This window comes from Alosa sapidissima, chromosome 18 (assembly GCF_018492685.1).
Source record: "Alosa sapidissima isolate fAloSap1 chromosome 18, fAloSap1.pri, whole genome shotgun sequence".
In the NCBI taxonomy this organism is placed as follows: domain Eukaryota; kingdom Metazoa; phylum Chordata; class Actinopteri; order Clupeiformes; family Clupeidae; genus Alosa; species Alosa sapidissima.
This window is the reverse complement of record NC_055974.1, coordinates 20,895,735-20,912,857: the sequence shown is the minus strand read 5'-3', so window position 1 is coordinate 20,912,857 and position 17,123 is coordinate 20,895,735. Positions and strand designations below refer to the sequence as shown.

General features: G+C 41.6%; 1 protein-coding gene and 3 long non-coding RNA genes across 6 annotated transcripts; 1 reads left to right on the top strand and 3 right to left on the bottom strand.

The window, feature by feature from the left end:
* Window positions 1-494: 494 nt before the first annotated feature.
* LOC121689688 lies at window positions 495-2,641 on the bottom strand. Its single transcript, XM_042069712.1, has 2 exons — window positions 2,407-2,641; window positions 495-1,652 (listed from the first exon to the last, which is right to left on the bottom strand). The coding sequence occupies exon 2, from the start codon at window positions 1,623-1,625 to the stop codon at window positions 687-689; it is 939 nt and encodes a 312-aa protein (XP_041925646.1). The 5' UTR covers window positions 1,626-1,652; window positions 2,407-2,641; the 3' UTR covers window positions 495-686.
* A 336-nt stretch (window positions 2,642-2,977) lies between these two features.
* On the bottom strand, window positions 2,978-15,454 carry LOC121690453. Its single transcript, XR_006025072.1, has 3 exons — window positions 15,272-15,454; window positions 12,632-12,635; window positions 2,978-2,994 (listed from the first exon to the last, which is right to left on the bottom strand). It is a non-coding gene; the product is annotated as an uncharacterized LOC121690453 (long non-coding RNA).
* On the bottom strand, window positions 10,088-11,331 carry LOC121690451. Of its 2 annotated transcripts, none has more exons than XR_006025068.1 (3): window positions 11,030-11,331; window positions 10,894-10,944; window positions 10,088-10,821 (listed from the first exon to the last, which is right to left on the bottom strand). It is a non-coding gene; the product is annotated as an uncharacterized LOC121690451 (long non-coding RNA). The 2 variants fall into 2 exon arrangements; XR_006025069.1 differs by having other exon boundaries at window positions 10,088-10,818; window positions 11,030-11,328.
* Window positions 13,289-14,389, top strand: LOC121690452. Of its 2 annotated transcripts, none has more exons than XR_006025070.1 (3): window positions 13,289-13,468; window positions 13,550-13,629; window positions 13,719-14,389. It is a non-coding gene; the product is annotated as an uncharacterized LOC121690452 (long non-coding RNA). The 2 variants fall into 2 exon arrangements; XR_006025071.1 differs by having other exon boundaries at window positions 13,714-14,389.
* Window positions 15,455-17,123: the final 1,669 nt, after the last annotated feature.

Sequence of the window (17,123 nt, the reverse complement as noted above, 5' to 3'; positions counted from 1 at the left end):
CTTGAGTATGATCATGCCTTCAAGACTTGGTTCCTCTAATTCTAGAACTTCAAGTAAGAATTGAAAGAAGGATTGCAATATCTCACAGCTCTGCTACCTTTGCACACACAGGGACTGACGAGGTTGGCCGGAACAGTTCTCATCTCTGGACAGCTTATTCTGGTGTTGTCCACAGAACAGGAAACCAGATGGTCTTTTTATGGCATGGTTACTATGGTTTCTGATAACTACATCAAACTACATGTTGTGCAGCAGCATAAACATGTTGGTAACACTTTCTATGAACCCAGGATTCATAAAGAATTATACATACATTTAGAAAAGGTTATAAACTATTCATGATGCCACATAATTAGTGTCACAATAATAAAAAAAATATTTATACATACTTTATTCATACTGATGTAAACCTACATGTATTACATTTTAATTTTAGTGCTAGATAGTTTTGAAATCCTTGAAATATTTTGGTGTTATGAAGGACAGTAGATGTGTTTTGGTATCAACATTTTATTTATGGAAAGTAGGCTACATTGTACAGTTACACATTGTCAAGACAAATGCGAGAGTCAGCAATAGGACAATTGTGGCATTAAGCAAAGTTTTCACATTTGCATGAAGTGTGTCTCTCATTATTAAAAAATATGAAAATGCATCAAAATAAAGCACATCCAAAATCTGTAAACTTAATCTGATGTCTGGACAGTGTTGAGCTCAATGCCTGTCTGAGTTGGCTGCCTTTGGGGGTTCTTCTTAAAGACCAGCACACACAGCAGAGGGTCTGCAACCACCCGGAAACTCATAATGCAGACAAACATGGAGCCAATGTAAGGGACAATTATCCATAAAGGTACAACTAAAAATGGGGCATAGAGAACCCAAAGAGCTCCCATTGCCACTGCAAGAACACGTACACTTGTTCCTCTATCTTTGCGGCTTGTGGTTCCTGGGTCGGCACATGAACATGATGCTTTAGCAGTAAACACACATGAAAGGATTGCTACAATAACAGCCACTGGTAAAAGGGCAAAACACATCAATGATAAAACGGATGGACTGATAAAATAAATCAAGGGGCAGATCCAGATGGCAACACTGATTGGAATGGAGCAGAATGGAGAGGAGAGGCAAGAGACACAGTGAGGATGCCTGAGAGACAAAATGCTCTCTAGCGCCACCAGCTGGTGAAAACACAAACCACACAGCCTTGGCCCAATAAATGCAACTATGAGAGCTATTGGGCAGTCACGGTCATACAAATACCATAACCTTGAATAACCACAACCATGACGACCAATCACATTTGATGACATGGATGCAATGAGGAATGGAATGAGGAAAAGCTCCAAAACATCACTGAAGAGGAGGAAGATGATGAAGATGGAGACTCTGCCACCACCACGCACATGTAGAAACAACATACGGAGAGCCCAGGATACAGCAGGAACACCCACACACACTCCAATGACAAGAAATATTATAATTCTTGTAGACTCATCATCCATATCATCCATAGCATCATCCATTGCAAGATCATACATAGCTGTATAGTCCATTGCATAAGAATAATTCATTGTATCATCCATAGCATAATCCATTGCAAGATAGTCAAAATAATCATCCATAGTCTGTAACTTCTTCTGTTGTTCAATCTGAAAATGTAAAAAAAAAAACATTTCCTCTTTTCACTGAAGGTATCTTGTCAGTCTATACTAAGTCTCTTCACCCTCCAGAATCACCCCGGGTAAAGTTCAGTAGAGTGGTATACAAATGTTTGGCTTTATCTTTTAAATCTCAGTGAGTTATTTTCCAAAACACTATAGTATGAATCCATTTTTGAAAACATGAATAAGTCATGTTATGTTATTGTGTATGTCAGGTAATAGTATCAATATATCAATGCAGTTGTGTTGTTTTGATTGAGTAAAGATAAATCAAGTAACAATAACCCAATTACAGTTCCAAAACAAAATAAAAATATATATTATTGATGATAATATATGATTTTTTTTTTTTTTAAATGCATTAAAATGGTGGATATAGCGTTTTGGAAAAGAGCTCATACCTCCTGAAGAAAAAAAACATGTTTTTAACAAAAAAACACATGTGCCACAATTATCATCTATCTATCTATCTATCTATCTATCTATCTATCACTGTATTTTTGTACTGACAGATAGAACGATTGATAGAGTTTGTATAGACACAGTGAAATACAGAGTGAGGTCTACAAGAACAATTTTGGTTGGCAGCAGGCATGTTTAGCAATATAAATATTATTTTCAATAAGTTGAACCCATTTCAAACATTAAATCTATAGCTGACAACCAAAAACTAGAACACATTTATGTCTTCCATGACTTTGCATACCAATACACAGAAGTGAACACAATGTGCAGAACTTACAGTAGAGCTGCCTAAGGGACTGTCACAGCCAAGGACACCCTAGTGTGGATTGTGATGCTTCAAACACTTGGCTCAAAGAAGAGTCAAATGTCACCTCACAAGAAACATGTCTTGGAGTCAATAAGGAAGCACAAACACTTCAAGGTTGCACATTTAGATAGTCACTGCCTACAAGTGTCAAGGCCAACCGAAAGTGAAATCTAGATCAGTGTTTCTTAACTGGTGGGTCGGAATCCAAAAGCCATGTACTTGAAGAATGCTTTCCTGGGGACAAAAAGGAACAGAAACCACAGCGTGTGGTGTGCAGTGAATTATTGGCTCATGACTATGACAATGACATGACAAAACTAAAATGGCACATAGAAACAAAGCTACCTACCTACTATCATCAGCACGTCAGCATGTAACATCAGCATGTTCCAAACTAGATGTACCGCATAGCGGTACAAAATATGACCGCCGCTCAGTCCTGTACATCCGTTCCGCGAAAATAAATCACACTTCAATTTGTCTCCATATTTTACTCCATCCCCCACTCTTGAAACTTTTGTGTATGCTTGTTTGGCATGCCTGAGTGTGTGTGTGCGGCTGCACAGAAAGTAGCCTACTGGTGCTGAAAAGGTGAATAGATTGTAGAATAGCCAAAGAAGATGTAGCATTGTTATAAAACCTTTAAAATCTCTAAACAATCACAAGTAGGGCAGTTCATCACAGTTCATCCATTGCAACTGGATTGATGAAAGGTCACTTACACCTGTAGGCTACATTGTATTTGGGAAAAGCAAAAGGTATCAGCATAATGTTATTTATTTATTTATTTTTTATGTATTTTTAAACAAAAACATCTCTGTCAGTTCCATGCCGTTTTCAACAGCTATCAAAAACAAAGGTCATTTTTGGATGGATGGATTTTTTGTGAATGTTTCTTCTTCTACATAAGATTTTAGTCATCTTTAGTTCATGTAATACTTTATTGTCAATGCACAAATTAAGTAACAGTAGTCTGAAACGTTATTGTTAATGCTCAAATTAAGTAACAGTAGTCTAGTCTGAAACGAAATGCTGTTTTACATCTAACCAGTGGTGCAAATAACTGACATGTCCAAATGGGCCTTGATGAAATGCGTCGCTAGACTGTTAATACACATTTTAACGGGCCAAAGTTGAAGAGCTTTTGTCCATTATTGTTAGTGCAAATATAGGCTGATTCATGTTCCCTTGCATTGTTTAACTGAGGTCCATGGCTAGTCTGGCTTTCATCAGACCAAGCTCAATCTTTTAAGAAATCAAAAAATAAATAGCGGGCAGATCAGGCTGGGTTCACCCAGCCTAGTCCATAGGCACCCGATATTGTTTAATTTTCCGATTGAGATATACACGCTCTGGCTATTCTAAATGCAAAAATGCATCAGGGAGTTATGACAAAACGGTAACGAACAAACTAGATCCTAATAGAAAGCTGTTAGCTTCCCTAAGCTACAGGTAGGATTATAAGGTAGGCCTATTTACAACATAAATTGTCAATAGGCTATGCTGGCGACACAAATAAAATCTCCTTTGGAAACCAATGGCTTACGCCTTACAGTATCAAGCGGACTTAAACTGTCATATCGTGGCGAAAAGTTGTAATAACATTCACGCAGCTCCATGAGTCAAGGAAAGCGCGAATGAAGTAGCCACTTCTAAATGGGACCCACTACACAGTAGCTTAAGGTGTGTTGCTAAAGCAGCCATAATGAAATGAAGGTGTCATTGTTTGGATACTTCACACACACGTGCTTTTTAATTTCACAGACTACAACTACCAAGCTGTAATCGAAGCACATCAATTCCCCTCTCACACCATGCACGCACTTAAAACAAAATAAACAGGTGTCTCAGTCTCACGCATGTATAGGCAAAACTGTATCAGACAGGTGTAACGTTGGTAAATCTTCCATTGCACAGAATGATTTTGTAGCACGTGCAATAAATGACAGTCGAAAGATACAAACAGTGCTGCTATACATTTGCTTGGTATAACCGCATTTATAGTTTTCTACAAATGCAATAAATCAAATGCCTCCATCACTCAACCAACGCTAACGGTAACATTACCTAGGTCCTTATTGATATTACAAGATTAACGTACCTGAAGTAAAAACCAAGCATGTCCGATAAACATCCTCAGATTTATTTCGGCTTCAAGAAGAAATGGGAATTACACTTCATGTGAACATCGTCCTATCCTTATTAGATGTTCGCTGCGGTAAATTACAGTCCTTGTATGAAGCGTCCATTGTTTTTTCCAACCCACTTTTAACTTCCAACAAAATTACGTCTCACTGCAACGATGCGCCATCTAGTGGACAAACGACTACTTCTCGCCAATACTGAAAATGCAGCCATGATGATGATGAATATTTATTTTGGCTTTCTTTTAATCCTAATGAATTTGTAATTATGTATCGGCCGTTCTAATACCGATAGTATGTGGGTGCCTGTGTGTGTGCATGTGTATACCGCCATTTACAGGCCAATGAGTGTACAGTCACTAAATGTACACATAACCTAATTTTTTTAGACCCCCCCATGGATGAAATTCTACGAAACTTGGCATACCCCCGGAGAATGCCAGGTCAATCATACACATAACATTTGGTGCAGTTCTGAACATCTTAACTGAAGATAGGGGCGATTAAAGCAGAATAATATTGCATTTTCATTTTTTACCGGGGGGTGGGGGTGCAAATCACAAATGAGTGATTATGAGCCAGGTTGATGTGGGCCCTTGAGACCAACATACCATAAAAGATTCTTCATCCTCAGTGCCACGGTTCAGGTAGTTATTTAGGAAAAACTGTTTTTTTTTTTGCGGTTCAGGGGGCCCAGCACGGGGGGGTTGGTGGTGGTCCCCGGGGACGAAATGAAATTTTTCCGTAAAAGTCTAGTGGGGCTACATACCCACCAAATTTCATGTACCCCGGTGGTTCGGTGTCCCGGGTATCAATGACCAAAAATTCAGGGAGTAGATGACAGGAAAAATTCTTGAATTGTGTGCTGCGCTGCGCGGCGGTCATAATAAGTAGGCTACAGGCATGTTGTGTGTCTTACTACATAGGTTACCTTCATCATATCAAAATATGGGTCACGACTCATTGACCATGGGAAATTGAGGTTCCCAAGGCCAGAGCAGTTAAGAAACACTGATCTAGATCATATGAAACACCCAGTATAGTGCTAAAAATATTATTATGCATTTATGATTCTGCTGTGTCTGTAGTTTGACACAGACTTCCAGTTCAATTTTACCCTGAGATGCACTAAATGACCTCTGAGGTTGATGGTTCACAGGTTTGATCCTTACGCACATCAATACCTTGGCTATAATCTGACATCTCTGCTTTATATGAGTCAATATCACCATAAGGTGCCTTTGAGACTTCCCCATCCCCCCCAAAAAAGCTGAGATTTTCCATTGAACTTCATATTCATTGTATTAAGTATATGTTATGCTGTTAGAAATACATATTGGTCAAGCTCCCACACTTTTTATAAATTAACTGCAAGCAGACAATTTACATGCAAACAGCAAAATATGTCCACCCTGTCATGGGCAATTTCAAAACAGAGTAAATACATTGTAATTATATAGTGATTATAAAATGTACATTTTCAGAAAACGATTTAGTCCCTTTCTCAACAATACATTTTAGTTAATGGGAAAAGTATTTGGATAATAATGAAATTATGGCAAACTATTTGTTTCTCTATAAAATCTGCGAGAGTTGTACTTTCTTTTCTAAATAAAATCTAACAACAAAGATATCTGGTCAAATTTTCAAACAATACTATTTGGCCCTCATTTGCTTATAAAGGAATCACACAAAAGATTTTGCTAACTTGTGGAAATAATTTGTTTATTTTCATAGAACATGAAAATAACAGGGTGGACAGAGACATGACAGGGTGGACCCTGGGCATGACAGGGTGGACATGTTGTGGAATGTCATTGAATGGCCCCATAAATGCAAGGAACAATGCAGTTTTATTTTTCTCTTTTTTGAGCTGTGCCTCTAATACTTCAATCTGTTTTTTCAGTTTACTCTTCGCACTCCTTAGAATGCTTTCCCCTTGACGCCGTTGCCTGAAACACAAAATATTTTGTAAGGATAAACAAAATGATCTCATTCCTTGAAAAAGACGATTCAAAATTTTCCCTTACACATTTTAATTGGCAGTCCCTGTAAACTAGGCTTGCCTTATCAAACTAGGCTTGCTGAAACCGATATCGCCAAAAAAATTGTCCAAATTGTCCAATTGTCCAAATTTACTATGTATAGCATGTACTGTTATAGAATGTGTGTAATAGCTGTTGTAATATGTGTAACATTATCAGCATGTGGCCTAAACTATGCACATGTCCTTCCTGTCATGAACCATGTCCACCCTGTTATGGAAGGCTTGCTGACAGGGTGGACAATGACAGGGTGGACATTTTTGGCTAATGTTAGCATTTAATGAGCACATGGTGGACCTTCACTTAGCAACATGCTACAGTCAGCAAGCTGACTATGTACTGTTTTACAAATATATTTCAAAGTTCTGTTTTTTCTATCAATTGATATTTCACTATGACAGAGTGGACATGTTAAGCTTGACAACATCCAACTACACACATAATATGATGAAAATTATGAAACATAAGTGGAAATACTTACTCTGCAACTCGCCTATGTATACTTAGCAGCAGACCATTGTGGAGTAGACACTGACCTCTTTAGACATTACTTTTCAGAATAGGGAACTGAAAGTGGTCGAAGGACATTGTGAAGCTTTCTGTGCGATGTGAAAGTTACGAAAACAGGTTAAAGGAATACTTTATGTATTACATATGAAACAATCAGAGAATGAACATAGCCAGCTCAGAGGATGATGGCTACACACCTGGGGTGTGGGAGTTCTGACTACAGAAAGGCTCCTAGAACATTGTGTCAACTTCCCTTAGGCTACCCAGTTTGTGATTGGTTACAATGATAGGGATCCAGGGCCTGAAGTTAACTTTTTTGGCCACCAGCCACTGTGGCAGGTGGATTAATTTGTTTGTGCCTAATATAAATGTGAACGACTCAGAAGATGCGTAAGAATGGTTCTTGAACTTGTACAGAATACATGTTAAAGTGCTGTTGAGTTATTAACCAACTTAATCTTATTTATGACTAGACCTACATAATGAATTACAACTCTATCTGACCTAGTGTGGCAGGCATTTAGAATAGAAAATACTTGACCGCAGTCTGCTCTGGGGGAGCCGTCTTCCCCACTTTACAGCTGAGTGTGTGCAAGTGGCTTTTTGAGGACTCGTGGTCCTTAATTGCCTCTAACTTTAAGTTTTTTGTCCTGATTACAAATGGGTTTGATCTTGCTTTCTCCCAGCCATACATACGGCAAGCCCGACAGTGCATCTCCTCTTTTGTGACATCGTACACCAGCCAGCCATGAACCTTGCCATCCCTTTCCACTTCCCCCTCATCCTCTTTTTGTTGCTCTTTTGCAGCCGGCAGCCTCTTCACGCCAGCTATATGGCGTCACATGCGGTTTGCTCATATAGTCTAGTGGTGTGGTGGTAAAGTGCAGTGGTGCTGTGTTCAAGAGCGTATAGGCCTATGTCCAGTAGTAGCCTATATTTTAATTTAACGTCTTTAATGGTAAGAGACAGGGACGTCATTAGGATTGAAAGACAGGGGGGGGGGGGGGGCTTAGCCCCTAGCGTTGTAGGTAAAATTTAATAATAATAAAAAGTAAAAATAAGAAGGCACATACAATGAAGAAATAAGAGCAGCAAAATTTGGGTTGAAATTGTAGAAATGTACAGTAGACAGTCAATATAATACAATACAAACAATAAATGGCTGAGGTAGTTCTGTTTGACCTAAGTATGCAAGTGGCATAGTGGTGCAAGTTATGTAAGAGCAGCAGAAGTGTGTTCAGAAGTGTTTTCAGGACAACAACAACAAGTTGCAAAGTGTGCAAGTGTACAAGTGGAGTAGTGCAAGTGGAGTAGTGCAAGGCAGCCATTGTGGGTCCAAAGTCCAGGATGTTATGTAGCTGAGGGTGGAGGGGGGAGAGGGGGGAGAGAGTTCAGCATCCTAACAGCCTGGTGTATGAAGCTGTTGGTGAGTCTGGTGGTGCGGGAGCTCAGGCTTCTGTACCTCTTCCCAGAGGGCAGTAGATCAAACAAATTGTGAGCGGGGTGACTTGCATCACTCGCAATTGTGGTCGCCTTGCGGGTGAGGTGGGAGGTGTAAATGTCCTTCAGGGAGGGGAGTGAAGCACCAATAATCCTTCCAGCTGTGTTCACTATGCGCTGCAGGGCTTTCCTGTTGTATTCAGTGCAGCTTCCGCCCCACACAGCGATACAGCTGGAGAGGATGCTCTCAATGGTGCCTCGGTAGAATGTGGTCATGATGGCTGGTGGAGCACTTGTCTCGTCTGAGTTTCCGCAGGAAGTACAGGCGGCGCTGAGCTTTCTTCGCCAGTGATGCAGTGTTGGTGGTCCAGGAGAGGTCTTCACTGATGTGCACCCCCAGGAATTTGGTGCTGCTCACTCTCTCCACCACAGCACCGTCGATGGTCAGTGGCAGGTGTTGGGTGTGACCTCTCCGGAAGTCAACAACAATCTCCTTGGTCTTTCTGACGTTCAGCAGGAGGTTGTTGTCCCTGCACCACGTGGTCAGAAGGTCGACCTCCAACCTGTATTGAGTCTCGTCGCCCTTGGTGATGAGACCCACCAGAGTTGTGTTGTCAGCAAATTTCACTATGTGGTTGTTGCTGTAGGTTGCAGTGGAGTCATGCGTCAGCAGGGTGAAGAGCAGCGGACTGAGCACGCAGCCTTGGGGGGCCCCCGTGCTCAGTGTGATGCTGCTTGAGATATTGTTGCCAACACGTACTACTTGAGGCCTCTGACAGAGGAAGTCCAGTAGCCAGTTGCAGAGGTAGGTACTGAGTCCCAGTTTGTCAAGTTTGCAGAGGAGTTTTTGTGGTATTATGGTGTTGAATGCAGAACTGAAGTCTATAAACAGCAATCTCACATATGAGTCTCTTTTTTCCAGGTGGGTGAGGGCTGGGTGGAGGGCAGAGCAGATTGCATCCTCTGTGGACCGTTTGGCTCGGTATGCTCGGTCTACCTTAAAAAGGGCTTCAATGAAATGTACAGTAGGTACCCTTTGAGGCCTAGGCTATTTTCAGTGTAGGCCTAATTTTACTATTACAGTAAGCTCATTGTAAGGGCCATCTGTTATACTAGACTATATCGTTTTCAAGACAGTATAGGCTAACCATATCTGGGAAAGTATATGATGTGATCATGCTTGTAATAATAATATACAATACAAAAACACTAAAAGATTTCTATAGTTATTTTTTGTAAGGGGTTACTCATAAGTGAAGTGAAACCTGACTAAGAGAACACTGACTAGACTTGCACAATAATCCTCTCTTGAGCCATCGCTGACTGGATGTGAAAGTTGCAGAATACCATGTGTGGCAAGTGAAAGGTTAGCTCTCTAATAGAAATGTCGACTACGCCATCTGAGGCCCTGCCCCTCAGAATATTCAATCAATTGGACTATAACTTCGTACATGAAGCCCAAGCAGGCAACACAGGTTCGTGGTCACAGAAAACCAGAGGCGTGGTTCCAAAAATAAACTGTCTTTATTAACAAATATTAAAACATAACCTACAGGGAGTGGGTTCTCTCCAGACAGTCAGAACCTTGGTCACTAAGGCACTGACACAAATGGCCTACAAGGCCTGGACACACATGTACAATATACACAATCACAAATGCACAAACACACACACACAGCAGACTGTGTTGCAAAAGATTAGAGGGCTAACCGCTGATGGAGGGTAGGAAGAGCCAGGAACAGGGCTGAAGCTTACCCAGGGCTGGAGAGTATATCAGAGTAGAGTCTAGAGACACACACCACACATGAACATGTCAATACCAGATACTCAAGATTTACCACAGCAGGAAAGTGAAGGGACACCACCACCGAGATAGCCCGCCACCCAATTGGCCTGCAGCTCCTGTCCAGCAAGAGAGGGAGAGATCAACTAATGAGCCACTAATTCTAATACACACCATACATCGTACTGTATATGCACTCACACTCTGGAGACAACTTACAATAAAAACGTTCATTAATTTAGCAACCACAGCTTCTATGGACACTTAACACGCAGGGCGTTCAAGGCCACTTTCAGACAGAATAAAACTGGACGAGAGCGTCCGTTGTACAGTTCTCCCGTGTGGAAGGTTTAAAATGGACTAACACAACTTGGGCGCGGACAAAACAAAACAAAACAGCAGCGTTCGGAACTTGAACCAAGATGCCTTGATGTTGCCGCTCCTTGTGTTACCGCAAGCTCTGCTACACGAAAAAGATACAATTAAAAACCCGCGCAAGCTACATATTATTTTGAAGACAGTTAAAATTACATACCAATCAGCTGAGGTCGGCTATGAGGCCCATGTTCAGCAGCCGACAGCAATCCTAAAACCCCCAAAGTTTGTGTTAGCTATACTAGCCTACAACATTTAGGAAACGTTACTACTCACGCAATGCCACGATAACCTACCAGGAATGTCACTGGATGCATGCACAGTGAGCAGGAGGCCAAAAGAGCACAAGGGATCCCGCGGTGAAGGCAGGAGTCAGGTGGACAACCAACAGTATGCAGCTATGACGTCGGCCTTCAAATTAAAAGTTACAATTTATGTAGCCACTTCCCTACGCTAATTGGCTCGCCTCCGAATGCAAAGAGCCATTTGCAATTGCACTACTGGGTTAGGCAAGGGGCGTGGACCTTGTCCTGTTACACATGGAATTATAAAAACAGATGTACAGATTGAGAAATTACACACTGCCTTTTCTCCCCCCTTCCTCTCCTGTAGCATTTGATCAGTGCTCTTTTTAAGTTGAACTAGGGTAGTGCTTAACTATAGCTACTACAAACTACTGTTAACTTATGTGATCATTCAATAATCAATATATATATTTATTTATTTTTTTGCCCGAGGAAGACCCAGCCGGGTCGAAACGTTGCAACACAATAAATATATGGGAGTTTTAGCAGAGTGCGGGCATTTCATTCCTTTTAAGTTCTAGTTCCATTTGCCCTGCACCTCACCGGTGGGGATGTGCACACTTCCACAACTACTCAATGCGATCATTCAATAATCAAACAATATTAAAACCTAAACAAGTATAAGTATATATACTCTTTTGATCCCGTGAGGGAAATTTGGACTCTGCATTTATCCCAATCCGTGAATTAGTGAAACACACTCAGCACACAGTGAACACACAGTGAGGTGAAGCACACAATAATCCTGGCACAGCGTGTGTGTGTGTGTGTGTGCGTGCATGTGCTTGTGGGTGTGCCTGTGTGTGTGCATGTGCATGCATGCGTACATATGTCTACTGTGTGTGTATGTGTCATACGTATGATTACTGTGAATGTATGTGTGTGTGTGAATATCTGTTTATGCATATGTGCATATGGAATGGGTTAACATGACCCCTGGAGGCAAACATACGCAAAAAATTGGTCATCCTAGGCCCTATGGTTCTCAAGATATTCACTGAAAACTCTGTTGGTGTACGGTCACTAAATGTATACATAAATTCATTTATTGTATGGCCCCCCATGAATGTAAGAATCATAATGATCCTACACTTTCAATTTCGTGCAGTTTTGACCGTGTCAGCCAGAGATATTGTGATTACAACACTTAATTTTTTGCTTTTTAATTTTTAACTTGGTGGTATACATGAATTGAGTGGTAATGGGATGGTTTGACATGGCCCCTTAAGACCAATATACAAAAAAACAGGTGGTCCTCCTAGGCCCTACGGTTCTCGAGATATTCACAGAAAACTGTGTCCGGCCACCTACAGGCCAGTTGGTGTACAGTAACATAAATAAATTTATTGTATGGCCCCCCATTTACGGAATTCCACGAAACTTGGCGTGCATTCAGAGGGTGTCATACTGATCCTACAATTTCATGCAGTTTTGACCATGTTAGTTCACAGATACCTGCGATTATAACACTTCATTTTTACTTTTTCATTTTTAACTAGGTGGCGCTATACATGAAATGAGTGGTTATGGAATGGGTTGACATGGCCCCTTAAGATCAATATACAATAAAAAGGTGGTCCTCCTAAACCCAACGGTTCTCGAAATATTCACAGAAAACTACCCTCCGCCCTACCCTCCTTTCGGGGGGTCCAGTCCAGCGGGGGGGCAACAGATCAAACCAAAAAACAATGGTTCCATGCTATCCTTGTGGGGCTACATGCCCACCAAGTTTCGTGAACCCCGGTCTTTCAGTGTCTCGGGAATCCTTGACGGAAATTTGGCCATGCGGAAAAAAATCTGAAAAATCTGAAAAATCTCCCATAACTCCGTTATCTGTCCGTAACTCCCTGTCAATCAAATTTCGCTCTTCAGAAACAGCCAATCACAGCCGAGCCAGTACCGATTCTGGTTGCTGCCCCTAAGTAGAGAGCCACGGGAGCAGAACTCAACTTCGAGAGAGCTGAGTGATTTTCGAGCGGCTGTTTGGTGCGCTGGTCAGATTCCTCCTCCCTCACAGCATTTTTTTTCCTCGCTCGGGGAGCAGTTTCCTCTGAGTGCTCGCAGTTATAATTTGCATATAACACTATTGTAACGCCATAGGTTTGATACAGAGATAAATAGATATTATGGATCAATATGTGACAAACATTAATTAGTTAGTTATATTTATACAGTTATATATTTCTACAAAATGCAATACAATGTGTAGCAGGATAGGTCTCCGCCCCTTTTTTGTCTTAATTGCTGACTTAGCTGAAGACCATCTTGCTAATTACCAGGTGGCACCTGCCACCTTATATCTAGGCAGCTGACTGCATGTCTCCCAATTCTCCATCTGTTGCGGAGAACCTACTTTGTGGTATTGGCGTGGGAGCAGCAGGCTGTTTGGGCTGGTGCTGTCCTGTTGGGTGTTTGAGGAACAATCCTGAGGTAAGAGATTATTGAAATCTGCATGATGTGACTTCAGCACATTATTTGCGCTACATCTACTCTCCCTCTTTTGCGTTGTAGTAAGTTTGTCTCGTGGTTCAGCGGTGAGTCATTTGCTTTGATTCGAGCTTCTGCTTAAGGCAGCCTCGTATCCAATTCCGGTAGGCAACCTCACCCCGAGTGTTTAAGGTTTTGTTTGTGCCCCATTGTCTGCTAGCGTCCCTAATTCCCTGCTCGTTTGTCAGTGTAGAACTGTGGCCGTGCCCCTCCTCCACATGCAGGGGACAACGGTACTTCAGCGAACCCAGAACTGGCTCTTCAAGCTTGCTGCTCCCACGCCACCTGATGCTGTTGCCCTGTCTTCTACTGCTGCTTATGTTTTATGTTTGTACCGTGTTTGTCCTCGTCTTGAATGTTTGTGAGTGAATGCAACCCCCTCTCTGTGCATACGTGCAGGTTGTGACCTTAAAGCAGACCAGGTGGTTGCACTCATGCAGCCTGACTTCCAGGAGCTGTTGGGCCAAAGTGGGTGGCAAGCTGATTGGTGGTTTCCCTTCACTGTCCTTTGTAATTGCTGTGCATAAAGTGTGTGCTGTGTTCACCTGTGTTGTGCTGTGCCTGGATCCTACTCCTTGTTAGCCTCTTGCTAGCCCTGGTGAGCCCACTGCCCTGTTCCCGGCCAATTGGACCTTGTACAATATCTGTGTGCAACCTGCTTGTATGTGGGTGTATCTTGTATATGATTAGTCTCTTGTGGTTGTATTCCTGTTTGTGTTGTCTCTATGCAATCTATAATGGACCTGTAATAATAATAATAATAATCATAATCATCTTTATTTATATAGCACTTTTCAAAACAAAGTTACAAAGTGCTGTACAATATCAACATAAATGAAAAATGACATAATAATATAACAATCAAACATAATCAACATAACAATTAACATAAATTTGAAAAAGGAAAATAAACTTACACTGAAATAAAACTTCCTGAAATAAAACTTGACACTGAAATAAAACTTAGGATACTGAAATAAAACTTGACACTGAAATTAAACTTACTGAAATAAAACTTAATAAACTTAACACAAAATGAAGTATATTACTTAAACAAAACTAAGGAAGGCTTGCTTGTAAAGATGAGTTTTAAAGAGGGATTTAAAAGAGCATGCTGACCTGATTTCATCAGGCAGGTCATTCCAGAGCCTAGGTGCCCTGACACTAAAGGCTCTCTCCCCTTTAGTTTTGAGATTGACCTTAGGAATAGATAGGAAACCACTACCAGATGATCTTAAAGTACGCACAGGTGTATAAGGTACTAGGAGATCAGATATGTAGTTGGGAGACAGGCCATGTAGAGCTTTAAAAGTAATCAGAAGAATCTTAATCAATTCTAAAGCTTACTGGGAGCCAGTGCAGTGAGGCTAAAACAGGAGTAATGTGATTACAGTACTTTGTCTTAAGAAGCCGGGCAGCTGAATTCTGAACAGTTTGAAGTCTCTTTATAGATTTTTGGTTCAGACAAGAAAAAAGACTATTGCAGTAATCCAGGCGTGAAGAAATAAATGCATGTATAATGGTCTGTGTCTTTAAAAGTTAAGATGGAACTAATCTTGGAAATATTTCTGAGGTGATAGAAACAAGACTGTATGAGCTTTGTGATGTGACGTTCAAAGCTTAAATTACTGTCAATATTGTTACGTGTCAATAAATTGTCATTTTATTTTTATAGAACCAAGTCTCTAGTCTCAGTGTTGCGAACCTGTGTGCCCAAAGGGGTCTAAACTGACCAACCCACACTACACTATTCCACAACCCCCCAGCCCCCACAGAACTCCATCACATTACACACAGCACAGCAGCGAACATAACACATCAGGCTTCAGCACTGACACTTCAGCACTGGCCCAGCAATCTGCACAGAATTGCACGTGAAACAAAACTAACGACAAACAAAAACACAGGACGCCATCTGCACAACAAATGTGGAAACTAGATGTACCGCAGAGCGGTACAAAATATGACCGCCGCCCAGTCCAGCACATTTTTTCCACAAAAATAAATCACGCTGAAAGGCCTATATGATTCTAACTGTCTCACTAAATTGCATTATCCACACTCAATTCTCACTGGTATCTGCTAGACAACAAGTACCAAAACATGATTAGTTCATAGATTTCACATGTAAAATTGATTTTATACAACCCCAGCCCCATCTTGCCTGTTCATTATTCTGAGAAATTCTTGAAATGTGTGCATGCACACGTTTATGTTTATGTGTGTGTGTGTGTGTGTGTGCATGCTTGTGTGTTTGTCTGTGTATGTGTGTTTGTGCATGTGCATGCATGCGTACATATGTCTACTGTGTGAGTATGTGTCATACGTATGATTACTGTGAATGTATGTGTGTGCCTGTGTATCTGTTTATGCACATGTGTGCACATGGAATGGATTAACATGACCCCTTGAGATTAACATACAAAAAAATGGTCCTTCTAAACCCTACGGTTCTCGAGATATTGACAGAAAACTGTGTCTGCCCTACCCTCCTTTCGGGGGGTCCAGTCCAGCAGGGGAGCTACAGATCAAAACGAAAAACGATGGTTCCATGCTATCCATGTGGGGTTACATGCCCACCAAGTTTCGTGTACCCCTGTCTTTCAGTGTCCCGGGAATCTTTGACGGAAATTTGGACATGCGAAAAAGAAAAAAAAAAAGAGAAAAAAATCTGACTAAACCTATACGCTTCGCTGCGCGGCGGTCATAATAATTCTTCTTCTGTCTTTTTTCCTAGGTAAGTTGTTAGATTAGCATTAGCCGCCTAAGTTGTGATTCCAAATGAGTATCTCTGTGATGTATTTCTTCTTTTTTTTTGTCTGCTTGTGTTGGCTTCCTTTGGGCAATGTCCCTGCAAACTAGCATACACAGCAGAGAATCTGCAACTACACGAAAACTCATCAGGCAGACAAACATTGAGCCGAGGGGAGAGAAGTCACTAAAATTGACTGGACCCTTCAGGTCATGTGACAAGACAAACCATACCATCCATGCAATGAAGGGACCATAGAGGAACCCAAGTGTGAAAATGGCTACAACAAGCACATTTAAGCTTGGTCTGTTGGGTCCAGAACATGACGTTTTAAAGCACACAGACATAACTGCCACTTTAACAATGCAGCCAGTGCACAGTATAAGAATTAGGACAGGAGAAGCCTCTGAAATGATTTCAAATATAAGAATGCATATGCACCAAATGAGAAAAAAGAAAACCACGTAAAACGTAGCAAACGATGAAAACAGCGATCTGTGGGGGAGCAGCGCTTCTAGCGCCACCAGCTGGTGGAAGCATAAACCCCAGAGTCTGGTTGCTCCCAGGAGGCAGCTGAGCGTGAAGCAATCGAAGCCGTCCGCAGAACACAGACCGTCGTGCTGTAGAGAGGCCACCACGAAGGGGATGAGGAGAATCTCCAAGGCATCGCTGAGGAGGAGGGAGACTATACGCTTGGAGACCTGACCGCCGCTGCGGTGATGCAGGAGCAGAGACCGTCCAGCCCAAATCAGGGCACACAGGCCCGCCTGCAGACCGATAATGGAGTGAAGTGACAGTCTGGTTTTGGCCAGGTCTTCTGCTGACACATTGAACTTCCATGGTCCA